The sequence below is a fragment of the Vipera ursinii genome (assembly GCF_947247035.1).
Source record: "Vipera ursinii genome assembly, chromosome: 2".
NCBI lineage: Eukaryota > Metazoa > Chordata > Lepidosauria > Squamata > Viperidae > Vipera > Vipera ursinii.
The window spans coordinates 187336459-187357599 of NC_139513.1; the positions used below are offsets into that span (position 1 = coordinate 187336459).

Consider the following 21141-nt stretch of genomic DNA (forward strand, 5'->3'; position numbering starts at 1 on the left):
GAACTACTTCTGCTTTCGAAGAAGGTGTTCTATTTTCCTCCTTTGCTGACTTAGGACTCCTTATATGGTAAGAAATTTCACTAGGGGCAGGACTAGCATCTGAAGAATGTGGTCTACCCACACCTACACTTTTACTTCCCCATTCTCCAAACTTTAGAGCTTGGACTAATTCTTGTAACAACTTTCTGCCATCTTTTCTGTTTCAGCTGACCTAGGGATATTATTCTGATTCATTCCTGGTAGTCTAGTATACTACTAGTATAGCTCATATAATCCATGTATTGAACTCAAAAGATATGCTGTAAACATTTACTTTTTCTCTCTTAGAGAAGCATTTTTCTTCATATTACAGTAATACCTATGCTACTAAATCAATTAAAAGCACCTGAAATAAAGTCCAAACTTTCCAGTTTTAAAGAACTTTAATAACAGGTTAGATAAACCAGAAAAACAAATCTATAGTTACAACACATAAACATTATTCTAGCAGTAGCTTGAAACCAAAACAATAAGTTGGAGCAGTTTGGTGAAGTCCTACCTCTCAAATGCTGTAGAGTTTTTGGTAAATGCTGAATTCTGGGTGACAGATGGTTGGGGTTCAAAAGGGTGTTAATGAATGATGGAAAGTCAACTGGGCTCAATTATTCTTTTGAGATTACTGTTGAATTCCAAAGCAGTCCCTAATCCCGAAGGTGAAATTTATCTATTTTCTATTTGGTTTCATAACCAAAAGCCAACTTGGGTTTGTCAAAAACAGATCATGCCAGACAAATCTTACAGCATTATTTGACAAGGTGACAAAATTAGTGGACCAGAGGAATGCTGTGGATATAATTTACTTGGACTTTAGTGAGGTATTTGATAAAGTAGACCACAACATACTACTTGATAAGATAGAAAAAATGTAGGTTAGACAGCATCACCACCAGATGAATTCATAACTGGCTGACCAACCGCACTCAATGGATCTGCATCTACATGGAGGGAAGTATACAGTGGGGTACCCCAAGGCTCTGTTTTAGGCCCAGTACACTTCAACATCTTCATCAATAATTTGGATGAGGGGATAGATGGGGAACTCATCAAATTTGCAGATGACACCAAAATGGCAGGAATAACCAGTGCTCCAGAAGATAAGCATAAGATACAGAAGGATCTTGACATACTTGAACATTGGGTGCTATTTAACAAAATGAATTTTAATGGTGAAAAAAGTAAGGTTCTACATTTAGGCAAGAAAAACCAAATGCACAGGAGCAGTATAGGTGGCACCTCGCTCAGTAGTAGTAATAACTGCGAGAGGGATCTTTGAGTCCTAGTGGACAATCACTTAAATACGAGCCAAGAGTATGCTGCAGCTGCCAAAAAAGCCATCACAGTTCTAGGCTGCATTAACAGAGGGATAGAATCAAGATCACGTGAAGTATTAATACCACTCTATAATGCCACACTTGGAATATTGCATCAGTTTTGGTCACCACAATGTAAAAAAGATGTTGAAAGTCTGGAAAGAGTGCAGAGAAGACTAACAAAGATGGTTAGGGGACTGGAGGCTAAAACATATAAGGAACAGCTGCTGGAATTGGGTATGTCTAATTCAATGAAAAGAAGGACTAGGGGTGACATGACAGCAGTGTTCCAATATCTCAGGAGTTATCACAAAGAAGAGGGAGTGAAGCTATTCTCCAAAGCACTTGAGGGTAGGACAAGAAGCAGTGGATAGAAACTAGTCAAGGAGAGAAGCAGCCTAGAACTAAGAAGAAATTTCCTGACAGTTAGAACAATTAACAAGTGGAACAACTTATCTCCAGAAGTTGTATATGCTCCAACACTAGAAGTTTTTAAGAAGAGATTGGACAACCATTTGTCTGAAATGGTATAGGGTTTCCTGCCTGAGCAGGGGGTTGGACTAGATGACCTCCAAGGCCCCTTCCAACTCTGTTATTCTATTCTGTTCTGTTCTATTATTGTTTTCTTATTATTATTAATATTATTAGTTAAAGTAATATTAATTAAATTATTTTCATATAATAATTGTTTGAGGGCTTATAAACAATCTGAAACTTCAGAAAGGGAGTGTTGATATCCCTCTCCTAGGCAATTAATTTTCAAGCAAGTAATCTAATTTTGTGTCATAAAGCAGAAATGATCAGATATTCTTAATTTACAATTTACCTTTAATAATAGATAAAACATATGGAAACTTTTTTATTATATCCTTTAAGTATAATAGGTAGTTATAATCAACTGCAGCCTTATATTTGAATTAATATTTATAAAAATAATAAAGGCAGGATATAAATAAATAAGCAATGAATTAAAAATTATAAAAGTCACTTGACATGCATCAGAAAACAGAACTTTTTGTTAATTTATGTTACATATCAATTAAGTTACTTTGATTTAAGTAAATCCAAACTTTGTGTACCAGCAACTGAACAAAGCTTCTATCATAAAATCTTTTTATTGCAACTAAAATGTGAAGTTATTCTTAATGACAGCAATTTTGGGAAGGATTTTCTCATTTTCCCTTCAGTAAAAATACATGGTATTAGTGTAAACTAGCCCAGACTATTTTATTTCAGTTGATTTTTAAACATAAAATGGCAGAGCTAGTGTGATGGATTTTGTCTTTGCCACTGTCTCTTACCTCCTCCCCAACTTACTTAATAGAGTTGTTGTAGGGAAAGATAGCAGTAGAGAGTACTATGAATATAACTGAGTGAAAGGGAGAATATAAATATAAAAATAATAATAATGCCAAATCACCCAAAGTATGCCTTAAACCTCAGTTGTTGGAGTGGAACAATAGGAGAAAGAGGAATACTGTATACTGGTTTAGGCTTTCAATTGTTAGAACAATTAACCAGTGGAACAACCTGCCTCCAGAAGCTGTGAATGCTCCAACATTGGAAGTTTTTAAGAAGAGACTGGACAGCCATTTGTCTGAAATGGTATAGTGATTCCTGCTTGAGCAGGGGGTTAGACTAGATGACCTCCAAAGTCCCTTCCAATTATTATTGTTGTTGTTGTTGTTAGTATGTATTGGGCAGGACTGAGTTTCAAGGTTTAGTGACTGCAGTCTAGAGCCTAGACAGATTTCCTGATATTTCGCTGGCAACTCGGTTGTTCAGACTAGGGTCACTAAACCCTGAAACCCTTTACCCAATGATGGAAAGAGAGTTATTGCTTTCTGGAGCTTCTTAAATGCTTTTGGTTGGACATGGTGTGATCCAGCATGGTTCCTCTTTTCTAAATTGCTCAGAGAAAATGCATTATGCTTGCTCTAAATCCTTCAGTCCTGAAGTTCGCTAGCCTTCAATCAACAACTTATTTCTGCCATGGCTCCGGCTATTATTAAGGTAACATTGGGAAGAGAAAGCAGCACCAAAGTAGCTAACGACAAAGTGAGTTTCTATCTGCCTCACAAACTAACTTTTTAAACTGAAGGATGTGGTGAATAGAACCAATGTGGATACAATAGGGTACAATTTAATGTCATGAAAAGTAAATAAACGGTAACTACATTTACGGAGAGCGCTATTAACACCATCCATAAACGTTTGTAGCAGAAATTTCAACAAATAAAAGACAAGCCACTTGCAGCGAAATCGCAACCCTGTTCCCGGCAACGCTCGCCGTTCCCAGCCTTTCCGGTTGCTCGGAGGGCAGTGAGAAAAGAGAGGCTCGGCCTTTCAGTGTTATTATGGCACAGATCAAAATTAAAACACTGAAATAAAATGAAACAAAGCAGAAAAAGACTTAATACTATAGTGTAGTTAGTGCTGAGATAATGGGATAACAGTGGCTAAGTCTGCCTAATTTTACAGACAGTAAAGCAGAACTTAGCTACATTCAAAGAAACTGTGTCATATTGATCTGATAGTAATAGCTGCATATAAAAAAGATCAGAATTTCCCGGATATTTTACCAGGTAACATGTTGTAAAATGAGTCCTTGAATTCATATAGAAGGTGCCATGTCAGGGAAGAGGAGCTGTGGTTTCCATGGCCCCTTGTTATTCTCAGCTCATGTGGGACTTTTTGGGTTATTCCCCCCCCCCAAAAAAAAAAAAACTGCTGTAGGGGAGAGCGTTGTGAGTGCCAGAGTTCGTCTCCTCCGGATTTGGTCTTTGGGAGCGCTTTAATCCTTGAGAAACGGAAGGACTCAAACGTTTGCCCTGTGGCCAAGGGCAGCCCGAGGATGGCAGACAGCGACTTGGCGCCTCGGGTGCATCATAAAATCCCCACAACACGTTTGTATTCTTCTTTTCTTAAAAGTCCGCGCCCTCTCTAACCGGGCATGCGAGGAGGCGGCGTAGGTCACCTGTAAGGACAGGCCCCTATCAAACCCCCACTTCTGTGATGAGGAGGCCCGTTGGTAAGAAGGCCCCGCTGAAACCGGACTCCGTTCCGGCTAGCCAAGCAAGATCGGAGTTCGGAGACGGAAAACAAGGATGCGGACAGGGGGGCGAGCAAAGGGAGCGTCTCCTTCCTTACCTTTCGCAACACAGAGCGCGGCCGCTGCCCCCAGGAGCGCCCAGAGGAGACGTTTCCAGACTGTCATAGTCGGAACTGAATAGTGAATATCGAAAGTGAAAATGAGCGAAGCGACTTTGCATCGGCCTTCACGAAAAAACAAATTATAGCCGAACCCACCAAAAACGTAACTGAAAAAGACAGACTACTTAAAATAAATAAAAAATGGTAAGAGAACACCTGTCTGGTCTTGATGAACATAAATCACCAGGATCCGACAGATTACATCCCAGAGTTCAGAAGGAGCTGGCAGATGTCATCTCAGAACCACTGCACCATATTTAAAAAAATCCTGGAGAACCCGGGAAGTACCTAAGGATTGTGAAAGAGCTGATGTGGTTCCCACCCTAGATGATAGGCTCAAGATCCAGAGGGATCTTGACAGACTTGAACACTGGGCACTAACTAACAAAATGAAATTCAGCATAGAGAACAGTAAAGTCTTAGACAAGAGGGGAGGGGAAGTACACATATATATTGGGTGAAATCAGGCTTAATAGCAGGAACTGTGAGAGGGATCTTGGAGTCTTAATGGACAGTCAATTAAATATGAGCCAACAGTGTGCGGTGGTAGCCAAAAAAGCCAATGCAATCCTAAATTGCATTAACAGAGGGATTCAATCAAGTTCATGTGAGGTACTAATAGCACTCTATAAAACCTTAGTAAGAACACACCTAGAATACTGCAATCAATTTTGGTCTCTATAATATAAAAAAGAAGTTGAGACTCTGGAGAAAGTACAGAGAAGAGCATCAAGGATGATTAGGGGACTGGAGGTTTAAACATATGAAGAACTGTTACAGGAACTGGGCATGGCTAGTCTAGTAAAGAGAAGGACCAGTGGAGACATGATAGCAGTGTTCCAATATTTGAGAAGGTCTCACTGAGAAGAATGGGGTCAACCTATTTTCCAATGCACCTGAAGGCCAGACAAGGAATAATGGATGGAAACTGATCAAGGAGAAATTCAACCTGGAAATAAGGAGAAATTTCCTGACAGCGAGAACAATCAACCAATGGAACAGATTGCCTTCAGATGTTGTTGGTGCTTCATCACTGGAAGCTTTCAAGAAGAGACTGGATTGCTGAAGTAGCCGAAGGACCACTCGGGACGACAGGCTAGTAACAACAGGTTTATTAAGAGCAAGGCAAACATAGAATAACTTGTCCGGCTTTTATAGCCGGCAGCTGGTAGCGAGGACCAATCAGAGGTGTTTATTTTGGCGCCGTGTCAGGCAGGGACCAATCCGCGTCGTCTTCTGTTGACAGCTCCGGCTTCCGCGTGGCTTGGTGTTTTGACAGCCGCGAGCTGTCAGCGGTCGCGCCTGCGCTGTGCGGTGGATGCTTTGACAGCTCAGGCTTCCTCGTAGTCCGGGGTTTGACAGCCGCGAGCTGTCAGTGGTGGCGCCTGCGCTGTGCGGGGAACTTTGACAGCTGTCAAAGTTCCCGCGTGTTTTCCTGTCAGGAGGCTTTTAGTTTATACACTTTGCTGCTGCAGTATTATTTGAACGGTTAACATATATACATATCTATTACGGAACTGTTTACATATATAATACACCCCTTACCCCTCCCCTGGTGCGTTTCTTTCCTCTTGGATGTTTGAACCTGCCCACTGATAGTCTTTTAGATAGGTGGGTGGTCTTTGATCCCATGACCACCTCCAGAGCTAATCAGGCTATTCAGACCGCACCCAGCCCTAGGAATAAACAAGAGCTTCAATCCTTTTTAGGATTGTTAAACTTTTACCACGCCTTCATCCCCCATAAAGCCACTATTGCGGAGCCTCTGCATAGACTCCTAGACAAGGGTACAACTTGGTCCTGGACCAAAGAACATGAGAGTAGCTTCCAATCGTTAAAAAAGATTATCTGTCACAGTTCAACTATCACCCTTTTCAGGGAGGACACCCCAATATGCATCGCTTGCGATGCCTCTCCCTATGGAATCGGGGCTGTCTTAAGTCACATATTCAAGGACGGTACACAAAGACCCATAGCCTTCTATTCACGCACTCTAACCAAAGCTGAAAGAAACTATGCACAAATTGACAGGGAAGCCCTAGCAATAGTAGCAGGGGTCAAAAAATTTCATGATTACCTATATGGAAGACCATTTACTATAATTACAGATCACAAACCCCTGCTAGGCATATTCACGTGGAACAAAACTACTCCACAAATTCTCTCCCCGAGAATGCTAAGATGGTCAACCTTCTTAGCAGCCTATTCCTATCAACTAATACATAAACCAGGTAAAGAATTGGAGCCTCTTTACCTTAAAGGCACCGCGGTGGGTGACAATTGTCTGGGCCTCCGCAGTGTCCTCAGTGACAGGCAGCTGCAAATACGCCTGTGTGAGATCAAGCTTGGCGAAAAGGGCGCCAGAGCGGATGGAAGCAAATACGTCCCTTACCGCTGGCACCGGGTAGGCATGGGGGCTGAGGGCTAGGTTGACTGTTGCCTTATAATCAGCGCACAGTCTCACTTCACCATTAGGTTTGATTGGGGTGACAATAGGGGTCTCCCAGGTTCCCCCTTCTGTTGGCTCAAGCACCCCTAGTCCTACGAGGCGATCAAGCTCGTTTTCGATTTTTTCTTTAAGGGCAAAAGGTACCCTCCTGGCTCTTATCTTAATTGGTTGGATTGCAGGGTTTAACTGTAAGGAGATGGGGGGACCCGTGTATTTCCCTAAAGTGCCATCGAAAACGTCGGCGAACTTATCGCAAACGGCTTCTAGGCTGGGTGTTAGAATGGTGTTAACCCCTGTTAAAGCAATGCCTAGTGGACTGAACCAGTTTAGTCCTATCAGATTGGTGCGGTTCCCTGGTGTAACTAAAACCTCCAGGGGACCCTTGAACCCCTTGTACTGCACTATGACCTTGGCTTTCCCCTCCAACGGAATGGGGATTTTCTGGAAGTCAGCTAGGTGTACCTGAGTTTGTTTCAGGGGAATTTGTCCTCGGCCTTGCTGACAGATCTCCTGATAGGTTGTCAGCGAAATTAAGGAAACTGCCGACCCAGAATCTACTTCCATGTGGCAGGGCACCCCCTGAATTCTGACCCAGATCTTAACCTTGGCGCTTATGCTGTTTACCCTGTCCACTGTCTCTACCAGGGGGCCTGGGTGGGGTTCTCTGCTGGCCTGGGCAGCCGGCCTACCTGGGGGGTTTGCCTCCACCTCATTGATGTTGTCCCGGCCCTTGCTGCGGCACACCGGGTTGATGTGGCCAGTCTTCCCGCAATTGTGGCATTTCGCGTTCCTAAAGCGGCAACTTCCTCGGGCATGATTGCCCCCGCAGCTGGCACAGGCGGCTCGTTGCTCGTAACGCGGTGGTGGCGGTGGAGGGTTCCTGGACCCCCGGCGGTCCGACGTTTTGCCCCTTCTCGGCTGTCGGTGCTCCATTCGGCGCTGTAGGGCTTCTCCGTCGGTGAAATCTACCGACTCTCCACTGTCGCTGAAGGCTGCGCTTTCCTGGTAGACGGTCGCGGGGGTCTCTGGGGTCGTGTTGGTCGGCTTCTTCTTGTGGCTGTGTTCGTATGCCATGATCTCCCTGGTCAGCTCGGCCAGGTTCATGTCGGGTTTGGACGTCAGTTTTTTCTGTAGCTTCTCGTCCCTCAGACCGATCACCACCTGGTCTCTGATGCGGTCTTCCAGGTCGGGGAAGCAGCAGTTCCTTGCGGCGTGTCTGACCCCGGCGATGAACTCGTTGGCGGGCTCGTCCTGCCGTTGTTTCTTTTGTGCGAATTGCACCCGCCAGTACAGCTCTGATCGAGCCGGCATGTAGTACTTGCTCAGCTGGTCCACCAAGTCCGCGTAGGATACTTCAGTGATGGGCACTGGGCTGAACAACCCGACGGCTGCATCGTACACCGGGGGCCCGCTGATGTACAGCAGAGCGGCGGCCTTTGCTCGGTCGTCAGTGATTTTACTGACGAGGAGGAATCCCTCGACTTGGCCGAGGTGTGATTGCCATCTCTCGGGATGGCGGGTATCAAACTCCCTCACACGGCCGAAGTTTGCCATGTCGTCCGGTCCTGGGTTGCTCCGATGGAAGTTAAAACTTCCGTGACAGCTCTTGCCGGGAACTTCCTTCCTCGGCCGTGACTTCAGCTCCGGAGCGATCCCACCTTCGTCGCCAGTGAAGTAGCCGAAGGACCACTCGGGACGACAGGCTAGTAACAACAGGTTTATTAAGAGCAAGGCAAACATAGAATAACTTGTCCGGCTTTTATAGCCGGCAGCTGGTAGCGAGGACCAATCAGAGGTGTTTATTTTGGCGCCGTGTCAGGCAGGGACCAATCCGCGTCGTCTTCTGTTGACAGCTCCGGCTTCCGCGTGGCTTGGTGTTTTGACAGCCGCGAGCTGTCAGCGGTCGCGCCTGCGCTGTGCGGTGGATGCTTTGACAGCTCAGGCTTCCTCGTAGTCCGGGGTTTGACAGCCGCGAGCTGTCAGTGGTGGCGCCTGCGCTGTGCGGGGAACTTTGACAGCTGTCAAAGTTCCCACGTGTTTTCCTGTCAGGAGGCTTTTAGTTTATACACTTTGCTGCTGCAGTATTATTTGAACGGTTAACATATATACATATCTATTACGGAACTGTTTACATATATAATACAATTGCCATCTGTCAGAAATGGTGTAGGGATTCCTGCTTGGGCAAGGGGTTGGACTAGATGACTTACAAGGTCCTTTCCAACTCTGTTATTCTATTTTAGATTCTTCAAATGAAACAAGATGATCATCTCTTCCTCTTCTCTCCCAATGCCCGAGTGTCTAGGAAATTTTTCATCTTAATCCTTTATACTTTATTCTGTGATTGCACCTCTTTCAACATAGCCAGTCCTCTGTACCAGAGGAGAGAGCAAAGACCAAGTGAAGAACAACCCCAACTTGCTCAAAGAGTGATCTGTCCTGTCTGGCAACTCTTCTCAATCTGCTGGATGATATGAATACCTAGAGCTGAAGATATAAATTCTCTGAATACCACAGCAATGAGCCACATACCGGTCCTTCCTCCTTTCCTCTCCCCCTGCTTAGTCATCCAATTTATACTGAATGATTAATTTAACAACATTATGTGCATGCAAAGAAGACCTCAGTAGTAGCAATCCAATGAACCAGTAGACAAAACCTATCATTATAATACCTATAGTTCCAGGCACAAAAATTCACAGAACCCATACTGACCCACACCAAGGCTCCTGCAAGGGAAGAGCCCAAGGTTCAGGGTCTTTTTAAAGCCCAGCAGGATCAAGACCATCCCAACTGCAGTGCAGACACAATGATAGAGAAGGCACACTTCCTGGGTCTCACAGTTCAATAGAAAGGACTCAGGGCATACTGTTTCTATATGAATTTGTTGGGTGGGCAGAAACCATTGGAGCGAGGGGCCTTCAAATATGTTAGCCCTGTGCCATGGAGAGTGACAACCAATAATTATACCCCTTTTATTTAGTGATCACCATTACTGACTTTACCTGAAAAGGAAGAAGGAATCAAGGATAGCTTTTTGTCCCTACTTTTATTTCCCCAATTCTACATGACACCCCTTCCTATTTTCATGTTAGCTCCTAACAAAGAAGACAAAATGGGAAAATCCCAACAAGATCAGGGACAATACAAACTGGTTAGCCAAGTGAGTAGTATTTTGAATGGGATATTTTGAGGAACAGCTTCCCTTTTCACAGAAGACAAAGCAGCTCTAGATAAATTTGCCCTGCCCCTGCAGTACATGAAGAAGACCTGGCTGATAGAAGAGGACTCTCTGAAGCCCAGCAGAGAAAGGATGTTTAATATTTTCTCTCAAACTGCAGCAGGACAACATTCACCCTTCTTCATTGTGAATACAGTAGGCCATAGTCCACTTGAAATAATTAGAACATTCAAGGCAGGAGACTTTATACCACCTTGGTGAAATGGTTGTCCAGTTTATTCTTGAAAACCTCTAGTGAATGGAGCACCCACAAACCCAGGAGCCAAGCTGATCCACTGATAAATTGCTCTGACTCTCAGAAAATATCTCTTTACTTCTTGTCCTGCCCTCAGGTGCTTTGGAGCAAGGCTTTTCAACCAGTGGTACAGGTACCACCTGTGGTACATTGGAACCTGCCCAGTGGTACGTGACCATCCTAAAAAAGTGGTAGCGGGAGAGGGGAATGAGCTGAACCGGTGGCAGCACTGCACAAGCCTGAATGAGAGATAGTTGGAGCTGCATGGCTATCAGGGCTCAGCAGAAGCACCAGGATCAGCACTGCTTTCCAGCTGATTGGTGCTTGTTCAGGGCTGTCAGAGCTCAGTGGAAGTGCCAGGATCAGCACCAGGCTCCAGCTGGAGCTCGGCGCTGATCCCGGCATGTCTGCTGAGCCCAGAAGAAGCACCGATCATCTGGAATGTTGCAGCATCTCCAGGCTCTTGTGATTTACATTCAGATGCTTGGCAACTGATTCATATTTATGATGGTCACAGTGTCCCAGGGTCTTATGAAGTGACCAAAACCTGCTGCAACCACCCAGCGGGGGGGGGAAATAAAAACCAAACTCCCACCCCCACCTGTTGTGATTCAGGGTCAGCCTGTGGGTTCGGCAGTTGGGTCGGACGACTCAGAGGAGGAGGGGGGTGTTGAAGAGCTTGCTGAGGGGGTTGAAGATCTTGCTGATGACAGCCCTCAGTCAGGCCCCTCCCACCTGGTCACGATGGAGACCCAGCTGTGTGAGCCTGACAGCGTGGATGAAGATGACCCACAGCTGGCCCTGTTCAAGGATGCCCGACGCAGGAGGTAGTCAAACAGGAGTAAACAGAGGAAGGCAATGGGGCACCTCGGAAGGAGGCAGAGAGAAGCCATGCTCTGAACTGTATAAAAGGGGAATGCGTGGGAGGGCTGGTTTGCTGAAGGCACCCGCTTGATTAGTTCCTGTTTCATAGCTCCTGTTTCATGGTTGGTGTCTTGTTTTGCTCTGTTTTATGTTAATAAATTTGGCAGGCTTAATTCCAGCCTCTTGCTGTTTGTAAAGGGGTTGTCCCTGCCTTTTCTGCAGGGCCGGTAGCAGGGTGGTACAGAACACCACCCCACCCCCACTGCCAATCCTCAACAGAAATGCTCACAACAATGAAAACCTCGGACAGGAGGAAGAGCACTGCCAGGCGGGCAGGCAGGTGTCTTGCTTGGCTGTGGCTTGGGGGGCACATTTTTCAGTGCCATTGTAACTTCAAACAGTCACTAAGCAAACTGTTGTAAGTTGAGGACTACATATACATCATCACCTTTTTCCTTTTTTTTTGGTCATCAAGTTTTTGACACCTTGCTAGGTGACTGGTGGTACTCGGATGTTGCCATATCCTAAAAGTGGTACAATGGGTGAAAAGCCAGTGAAAAGCCATGCTTTGGAGAATACGTCAACCCCCTTTTCTCTCTTACAGCCCCTCAAGTACTGGAAGAAAGCTATTGTGTCCCTCCTAAACCTCTTTGGTGGGCGAGGCATATTTAGTTGCTCAACCATTCATTTCATTTTCATTTCATTTATTGGATTTCTATACCGCCCTTCTCCCTAGGGACTCAGGGCGGTTCACAGGGCATATATAAATAGGTCTACAAAAATTAAAAGAAAATTAAACCATGCCCAATTAAAATACAACAATAGTAAAATGATAAAACCAATTAAAAAACCCATATTCCCCTTCAGGCCAGACCAGATTACTCAAACAAGTGGGTCTTCAACCCGCGACGGAAGGATCGGAGGTCCGATGCCATCCGGAGCTCAACCGGCAGTTGGTTCCATAGTGCCGGGGCACCCACAGAGAAGGCCCTCCCCCTGGGGGCCACCAGTCGACATTCCCTGACTGGAGGCACCCTGAGGAGGCCCTCTCTGTGGGCACGCACAGGGCGGAGGGGAGTTGATGCCTGCAGCAGGTGGTCCTTGAGGTATCCCGGACCCATGCCATGTAAGGACTTAAAGATCATAACCAAGACCTTGAACCTCACCCAGAAGACAACTGGTAACCAATGCAGCTCGCGGAGCAAAGGTGTAACATGGGAGTACTAAGAAACTCCCAAGACAACTCTCGCGGCCGCATTCTGTACCAGTTGGAGCCTCCGAGTGGTCTTCAAGGGAAGCCCCATGTAGAGAGCATTACAATAGTCTAGGCGAGAGGTCACGAGCGCATGAGTGACCGTACACAGGGCATCCCGGTCCAGATAGGGCCACAACTGGCGCACCAGGCGAACCTGGGTGAAAGCCCCCCTAGTCACGGCTACTATATGGTCTTCCAGGGTAAGTCGTGAGTCTAGGAGGACTCCCAAGTTGCGAGCCCTATCCACGGGGGGGTAAGAGCTCACCCCCCATAGAAAGCGATGGAACATTTTGAATGTCCCGGGATGCCGGAACGTACAGCCACTCAGTCTTGTCAGGGTTGAGTTGAAGTCTGTTCCTCCCCATCCAGACCCGAACCGCCTCCAGGCAGCGGGACATCACAGCGAGGGCATCACTGGAGTGGTTTGGGGTTGAAATGAAAAGTTGGGTATCATCAGCATATTGATGATAACCAACTCCAAAACCACGAATGATCTCACCCAGCGGTTTCATGTAGATGTTGAACAGGAGAGGCGCGAGAACCGACCCCTGAGGAACTCCAAAAACGAGAGACCTAGGGGCCGATCTCTGCCCCCCTGCCAACACCGACTGCGAGCGTCCCAGGAGATAGGAGGAGAACCACTGAAGAACTGTGCCTCCCACTCCCAATCCCCTGAGACGCCGCAGCAAGATACCATGGTTGATGGTATCGAAAGCCGCCGAGAGGTCTAATAGGACTAGGACAAAGGAATATCCCCTGTCCCGAGCCCTCCAGAGATCATTCACCAGAGCGACCAATGCCGTCTCCGTGCTGTACCCGGGCCTGAAAGCCGATTGGCAGGGGTCCAAATAATCCGCTTCATCCAGGACCAGAGGGAGCTGATGCGCCACCACACTCTCAACAACCTTCGCAAGAAAGCGAAGGTTGGAGACTGGACGAAAGTTGTTCAATACATCTGGGTCCAAGGCAGGCTTCTTGAGGAGAGGTCTCACCACCGCCTCCTTCAAGACGGTGGGGAAATAACCCTCACTCAAAGAAGCAGATATAACCGCCTGGAGCCAGCCTCGTGTCCTCTCCCTAGCTGCATAAACCAGCCAGGAAGGGCACGGATCCAATAAACATGTGGTGGAGCTCAGCCTCCCCATAATCCTGTCCACTTCATCAGGGGTCACAGAATCAAACTCCTCCCAGATAACATTGACAAGACTGCCCGTGTCCTGATCGCCAGACTCTGCCCAGCTGGAGTCCAAACCGGTCCGAATCTGAGCGATTTTATCCGACAGATGTTGACTAAATTCCTCGGCACGACCCTGCAAGGGATCCTCCCTCACCTCTTGATTAAGAAGGGAGCAAGTCACCCTAAACAGGGCGGCTGGGCGATTATCTGCGGACGCGATGAGGGTGGAGAAGTAATTACACCTCGCCACCCTCATCGCTGCGAGATAAGACCTAATATGGGTTCTTAACCACAACCGGTCGGATTCAGATCGGCTAGACCTCCAGCAGCTCTCTAGGCCCCGTTTCCGACGCTTCATCTCCCGGAGCTCCACGGAGAACCATGGAGCTCGCTGGGATCTGCACCGGGTCAGGGGCCGCAAGGGTACAACCCGGTCAAGTGCCTCAGTGGCTGCCCTTTCCCAGGCTTCCACTAAGGCATCCGCCGAGTTGTGAGCAATGGAGGCAGGTGGGGACCCCAGCGCCGCTTGGAATCTATCAGGATCCATTAAGCGTCTGGGGCGGTACCATCTAATTGGCTCCGTACCCCCAAGGCGGGGGGTGGCAAAACGGAAGACCAGCCGCAGGAGGTGATGATCGGTCCATGACAGGGGCATAATAAATGGAGAGCCCCCACCAAGATCATCCAACCACCGTCCAGATAAAAAAAAATCAGGTCAAGGGTGTGGCCTCCCTCATGAGTTGGTTCAGAAATTACTTGCGTCAGGTCCATGGCCGTCATGGAAGCCATGAACTCCCGAGCTAGCTCAGATGAGCCTCCCAGGGATGGTAGATTGAAGTCTCCCAAAACTATAGGTTTGGGAAACTCAACCACCAACCCCGAGAGGATATCGAGCAGCTCGGGCAGGGCTGCCGCTGCGCGACTAGGCGAAATGTACACCAGCAGCAAGCCCAACTGCACCCCAGAACCAAATCTCACAAAGAGAGACTCACACCTGACTATCTGAGGAACGGTGGTCTCCCGCGGACATAAGGTCTCCCTAATAGTCACCGCCACACCCACACCCCTACCATGAGCTCGTGGCCGATGTAGCACCCGGAAGCCTGGTGGGCAGAGGTCAACCAAAGGGACCCCACCCTCTGGGCCCAACCAAGTCTCCGTGATGCAAGCCAGGTCCGCGTGCTCACCCTCAACTAAATCCCTAACAAGGGGAGCTTTGTTAACCACGGACCTGGCATTCAGGTACACCAGCCGGAGCTCAGGAGGCTGCACATCCTCGCTCCCGGAACCTCGGGGAAGAGGCAGAGGGTCGGAGCGCCTCACCGCTTGCAAATAGCAGAGACAGCCCTCCCGGTAACGATACGGCCCTCTGTCTATCCACCTGCTACCATTCCCCGTCGTGGGAATTGGTAATCCCACGACCCGCTCATGAGCCCCGGAGACAACCACACCCCATTCTCCCCCCAAGCGGTCGGACCCAAGTCTGGCCTGAGCCATGGTTGATTGGCCACCCCCCATAGCCAAACAACCCCTATCTCCCACCCCTCTCCCTAACCCCATAAAAAATTTCGATAAAAAAATAATCAGAGGCCTTCTATTAAATTTGTGTTGACGGCCCCTGCCCCTGCCCAGCCATCTCTCAGGGTCCCAAAACTCGGGCCCGTCATCGAGGTTAAGAGTGTTTAAGGAGGCGGGTCGCACCCAGGAGAGGGGGGCACCCCTGAGGGCATACAAGTCCGTGCTGGTGTATAGTCGCATGAGTCTAACAAGTCCAGGATAGGCATCCCATTAGTTATGTCCGTGGGAGGATCGAAATATGGAGACAGATATCTGAGTCCCCACCCAACTTCACTGCCACTCAGTTGGGTGCCCCCAGAGACAGGCCGCCCCCCGCCCTCTCACGATGGGTTGCGACTCTGTTCCTGGGGGTGGACCAGATATCCTCTGGGTAGGCAAACCCCACAGAGCTCCCACCTCTATGGGGCTGCAAATGGAAAAGTCAAACCACTCTTCCACAGTGGCCAGTACCCAGGTGTGTCCAAAATCCAAGGGGAGAGGGGGGAGGGGTAGGCAGGAAGATGATAAATATATATGTCCAAGGCAAAAAGGGTAGGCAGGCCAGGATAGTAGGGATGGTCTAAGGTCGCCGTCGTCGCTGCAGAAGCAGTCCAAAGGCAGTGCAGGAGCCCCGTGTCGTCCTTGCTCCAGTAAGATGACCCACGGTCGTCTTCTTCACCACCAAAACGGCCCGAAGACACCGTCGCCGCAGAAGGCGGCCCGAAGCAAGGATAAAGACCACCATCGCTGCTGAGATGAATAATAGTCACCCTCTCCGCCGCCAAAACGGCCCGAGGGCGACACCGCCGCCGAAAGCGGCCCAAGGCGGCCTGGGGCAACATGGGAGTCCCACCGCCAGCGAAAGGGGCCAAAAGCCCAAAAAGCACCAAAGCCAGCAGCCGGCCCCCGCAGACGGGGCAACAGTCCCAGAACGCTGGTGCCGATGAAAGCGGCCCAAAAGCAGGCCCCAGAAATGACCCGCCAGCTGTTAAATTCCAAAAGCGTCCAGAGCATGCCGCCATCGCCGTCGCCGCCAGACTCGGGCCACCGCCGCCGCCAAGCGCGGCCCGAAAGACCATCGCGCGGGCCGCAACCCGTGCCGAAGCCGACGCCCACACCATCGCCGCCATCATCGCCGCCACCCGGACAGCCTCACGGGCATCCTCCTCACCGACGGGCGTCCTCCTCGCCGACCAGAGCCAGCCCGAGAACGCCGAAGCGGCCCAGACGGCCCGAAACAGCAGGGAACGCCAACGCCGGACACGAGCAGCCACGGACAATCCGGAAAAGGTGAAACGGCGAGAAGAAACAGCCAGAGGGCAGCAGGGCCAGCAGCCGGTAGCTCGAAAAACAGGAGTCCAAACAGGTCACTGCCGGCTTTGTCAGCCTCCAAGTTGCCTCTCTGCCACTTACCACAAACCCCCAATCCCCATCTCAGAAGACCACAGGGCTTGTGAGGGGCTCCCAAGGGACGCCTAACAGCTGGAGCTCGCGGAGCTCAGCCGCGCACGTCCGCCATCTTGGGCATGCTCATTATTGAATTCATCATATGATTTAACCTCCAGACCCCTTATCATCTTTTTTCCTCTTCTCTGCACACTTTCTAGGGTCTCAGAATCTTTTTTGTATTGTGATGACCAAAAGCAATATTCCAAGTCTGACCTCACTAGTGCAATATAAAGCAGTATTATCACTTCTTGATGCTATCCCTTTGTTTGTTTGTTTTAGATAATTTATATAGTCACCTACTCGTTTACAGCAACTTTAGGCAGCTTACAGATAATAAATCTGTTGATGCAGCCTAGGACTGCACTGCTAGCTCATATTTAAGTTGTGATCTGTTACAACACTTAGATCCCTCTCACAGTTAGTACCATTGAGCCAGTCTGAACTACCTTGATATGAATTTGAAGGCACTTTTTATTATTTTTATTTCAATTCTTAGGCGATCCTATGGCTATAAAGGTGAGATATAAATTATAACAATCAATGAATGAACAAATAATATCCTATTGAAATGGGTGATGAATGTACAGTAATTATCTGTATGAATTGCTAATTATACCCATCATCCAAACCTTCAAAGACCTTCAAGGCTTAAGATGCCTATCTTGTGTCTTAGCCAAATTCCCCCCCAAAAGAAAAACAATTCCCCACCACCACCACATTGGCCTCTCCTACTCTAGCAGCTACAAAGGGAACACAATAAAATTGTGTATGCCAGACAACACTGACTGGCCTAAACCCATAACCTTGATTTCAGATCTCTAATCAGTTGCCTCGTTTTACCGGTCTTTGAAGAAGAGATGGTAAATAGTACTTTGATACTTTGCCCAGATGGTTATGAAGCTTGGATTCATCAGTGTTTATCCAGCAAACTAAACAGAGAGCTATTGAAATGAACCACTCTTAAAACCAAAACAGAAAACAGGGCTTGTAACTCCTCCTCCTCCTAGCATATTCCTGCAATTGAATAAATTCTCTTTCCACAAATGGTATTGCAAGCAAAGAAAGAGAGAGAGAGATAAACGTTTCAATTCTTCCCTCATCCCCAAGTCTCAGGGCATCTGGATAATTGACCAGGTTTAAAAAAAAATAGACAAGAAGAAGAGCTGGAATTCACACACTGTTTCATCTACTTTGGATTTCATCATCCTGCAGGAAGGATGAACATGAATCTCAGAAGATGGTCAGCTTTGGTACTCATGGTACAACCACTTTTCATTTTTGCAGGTAAGGAAATTATGGGTGATAGTTAGGTGGAGGGTCAACTTATTCAGATGGCAAGCATCATTTTTTAAATAAAGTTATACAAAAGTTCAGAGCAATTTCAAGTTTAACATCTATTTGGATAAATGAGTGAAAAGCTTAGATGTAAAAGCAAGTCTGGTTAAAGAAGAATCAACATTACTTTGATAAAAGTAACTACTGTACCATATTTCAAATAGTTTTTGGGAAGTTGCTTACTACAAAAGTCCTAAACAAATGTAATAATTATTAGATAATAAATTTTTTATGGAGCATACCTGGAAAGAAGCAGAAACCAGTGGAAAGCTTTTGCAATGGAAGGATACAAGAAGATGGACTCCTGACAATGAATTTATCTAAATCTCATGCTTTTTCTTAAAAGCTTGCCTTTGCCAGTGAGGTGGCTGCTCTTACTGACAACAGCTAATAATTCAGAGTGTCCAAAACAAAAAGGGATTAGGCAAGAAATTTCAAATTCTGTAAAGTGGATGAAGTTTAATAAATAGCAAAAGCCTCTAAAATCAAGGACACAGAAATAAGATTGGGTAATGCACACAGAGCAACACTCCATCACACAAACAGTATAAGCTTTGCAACACTTTTTGCAAAATTCTTCATAGAGAACCATGGAACATTTAGGAGAGCAAAAGTCAGAATATTCTAATTTGCAGGACACACTGTGCCAGGGGAAAATGTATGCAAAGGGAACAATGTTTGGGGGCTATTAGCTATATGGATTAAATTCTCTTTTTAATAAAGGAACAGAAACAAATCATGAAAAGGAACATTATTTTCTCTCAGTTTTAATTTTATAGTAACAATAACAAAGGTAAAGTTTCCCCCGCACATGTGTGCTAGTTGTTTCCAACTCTAGGTGCCAGTGCTCATCTCCGTTTCAAAGCTGAAGAGCCAGCGCTTGTCTGAGGACGTCTCCGTGGTCATGTGGCCAGCATGACTAGACGCCAAAGGCTCACGGAATGCTGTTACCTTCCCACCGTAGTGGTCCCTATTTTTCTACTTGCATTTTTTATGTGCTTTTGAACTGCTAGGTTGGCAGAAGTTGGGACGAGTAACAGGCGCTCACTCTGTTATGCAGCACTTGGGATTCGACATGCCAGACTGCCGAACATTTGATCAACAAGCTTAACCCTAACCCTACCCACTAACTAACAATAGATAAACTTTAAAACTTACCACTCAAATAATAAAACAGAAACAGATATAAGTAAAAGTGATAGGTTTTATATTCAAGAAGAATATTTGTGAACTTTTTGAAAGAGGGTATCATTTAAACATTTAAACCAGCCTTACAAGGATTTGTATTAGTAGCTTTTTGCAATTACATTTAGGGTATTAAACATGTCTATTTACTTTTGAGGGTCATTCAATCATTCATTCATTCTATGTACATGCCTGCATACATATCATGCCCTCAGTTGTGGCTCAGTTCAACAATCTCTTGAGATGCTGATGAACAAAGGTAATTCTCCTGAGACTGCTAAGGGCTGGTAGCCATTAATGCTGGGAAAGATTCCCGCTTGGGAAAGAAGCATTACATGTTCTGGTTATAAGATTACTTTCAGTACTCTAAATGTTGAATGCCAGTATTTAGACAGCCATCTGAGCTTAGAAATTATTCACTCAGCAAAAATTGGATTCATGTGAGGATTTGAACAATTGTATAAGAAAAATCAAGGATCTCAAGAAACTTTTAGTTGTTAATTTAATTTCTAAGGTTACAGTTTTAGGAATTATCCTGATAAACCAACTTTATCTTCTCGTTATTTTTCAGTCTATCATGCTTGATTAAGTGTTATATATATTTCTTTTCTTTTTCTTTTTGTTTTTTGGCCTTTGTAGAACAAACAAAGTAGAGATAAACTTTTATAGAATCAGCATAATAGGGATGATCAGGAATAGAAATTAAGTGTTGTGAGAAGAGAAAGAAAGAACTGGGAATGTTCAATAATTTTGACACGTTGAAGGAAAAGTCTTCATCGTCGTTCAGTCAAAGCTGGGAATAAACAACATGGCGACTGCTTTAGAAAGAAGGTTGCAGTTTATTGAAGAGGAGACCCAGACAGAAAGATAGCTCTGGATGAAAAAAAGAGAGCACGTGTAGGGAGTAGGTTTTTATACCCTGTGGAGCCTTTTGTTTGGAGTTGTTCCTGTGGCATGAATTTTGAACTGAGTGTGCCTTTCTGATATTCTGATGGTGGTAGTGTTCTGAGTGAAGCAGATGCTGTTGCTGTTGATAAACTCCACAGAAAGGATTTCATGCAGATTATTTTAATTCATCAGGCATTCTCTAAACATTAACACACAGTTACTGAAGAGATTCTTCTGAGGCACATTTCATAATATGATCCCATATACGTAGTGTGAAAAGAAATCATCTATCCCACATTTAAGGGAACAAAGGCTGCCATGGCTAGCTCCATTAAAAACTCTGCTGGATTGCATGTAGCCAGGAAATCCTCCGTTATGCAAATGAAAGTCCCTCCCAGTGGCCAATCCAAAACACAGATGTGACCAAGTAACTTAAAACTACATTACACAGAAGGCTATCCCTTAAGGGGACAGTTCTTAATTCCTAAAGTAACTGTTTATTCTAACCAGCACACTCTCCACCTGGAATTATAAAATTTCCATTATTAACTAACTATTAAATAAAATAAACAAAACATAGCATCAAACAATGTGACTGAGGTAGGCACAAATATGCATAGCTCAAGGTTCAATCTTCAAGTTCGGTCTTCCTCAACAGCAGTACCAAGTCAGTGTTCGGTCTGGTGTAAAGCCTTTTAACGAAAGTCCGTGAGTCATGACATAACTCTTGTGGCTTCACGATCTGGACTTCAATTTGTTGAACTAGTCCATCAGAGCTGGGTAGAACTTGGTGCACAAGCCCTATGGGCTATGAATTCCAATGTGTGTCTTTGTCTTTCAACAAGACAAGGTCTCCTTCTTCAAATATTTTTTTCTCAGGGAGAAAAAAGGGCTGACTTCCCCCAGACAGAAGAACCAATTTACTCAAAGAAGTTGTGGGTGCC

The 21141-nt window shown here is 46.2% G+C and overlaps 2 protein-coding genes across 3 annotated transcripts in view; one reads left to right on the forward strand and one right to left on the reverse strand.

Moving 5' to 3' along the window:
• LOC310636423 (lymphocyte function-associated antigen 3-like) overlaps positions 1 to 4670 on the reverse strand; it is a 40380-nt gene extending 35710 nt beyond the window's left edge. For both annotated transcript variants that reach the window (XM_083356240.1, XM_083356239.1), the window contains exon 1: positions 4500 to 4670. In XM_083356240.1, coding sequence (XP_083212366.1) covers positions 4500 to 4566 — 67 coding nt within the window. In that variant the 5' untranslated portion in view covers positions 4567 to 4670. The remainder of the gene's footprint in view (positions 1 to 4499) is intronic.
• A 13336-nt stretch (positions 4671 to 18006) lies between these two features.
• PLA1A (phospholipase A1 member A) overlaps positions 18007 to 21141 on the forward strand; it is a gene marked incomplete at its 5' end in the record, with an annotated part of 51387 nt that continues 48252 nt past the window's right edge. The window contains one exon of the mRNA XM_083350971.1: positions 18007 to 18073. Within this exon, the coding sequence (XP_083207097.1) occupies positions 18007 to 18073 (67 nt within the window). The remainder of the gene's footprint in view (positions 18074 to 21141) is intronic.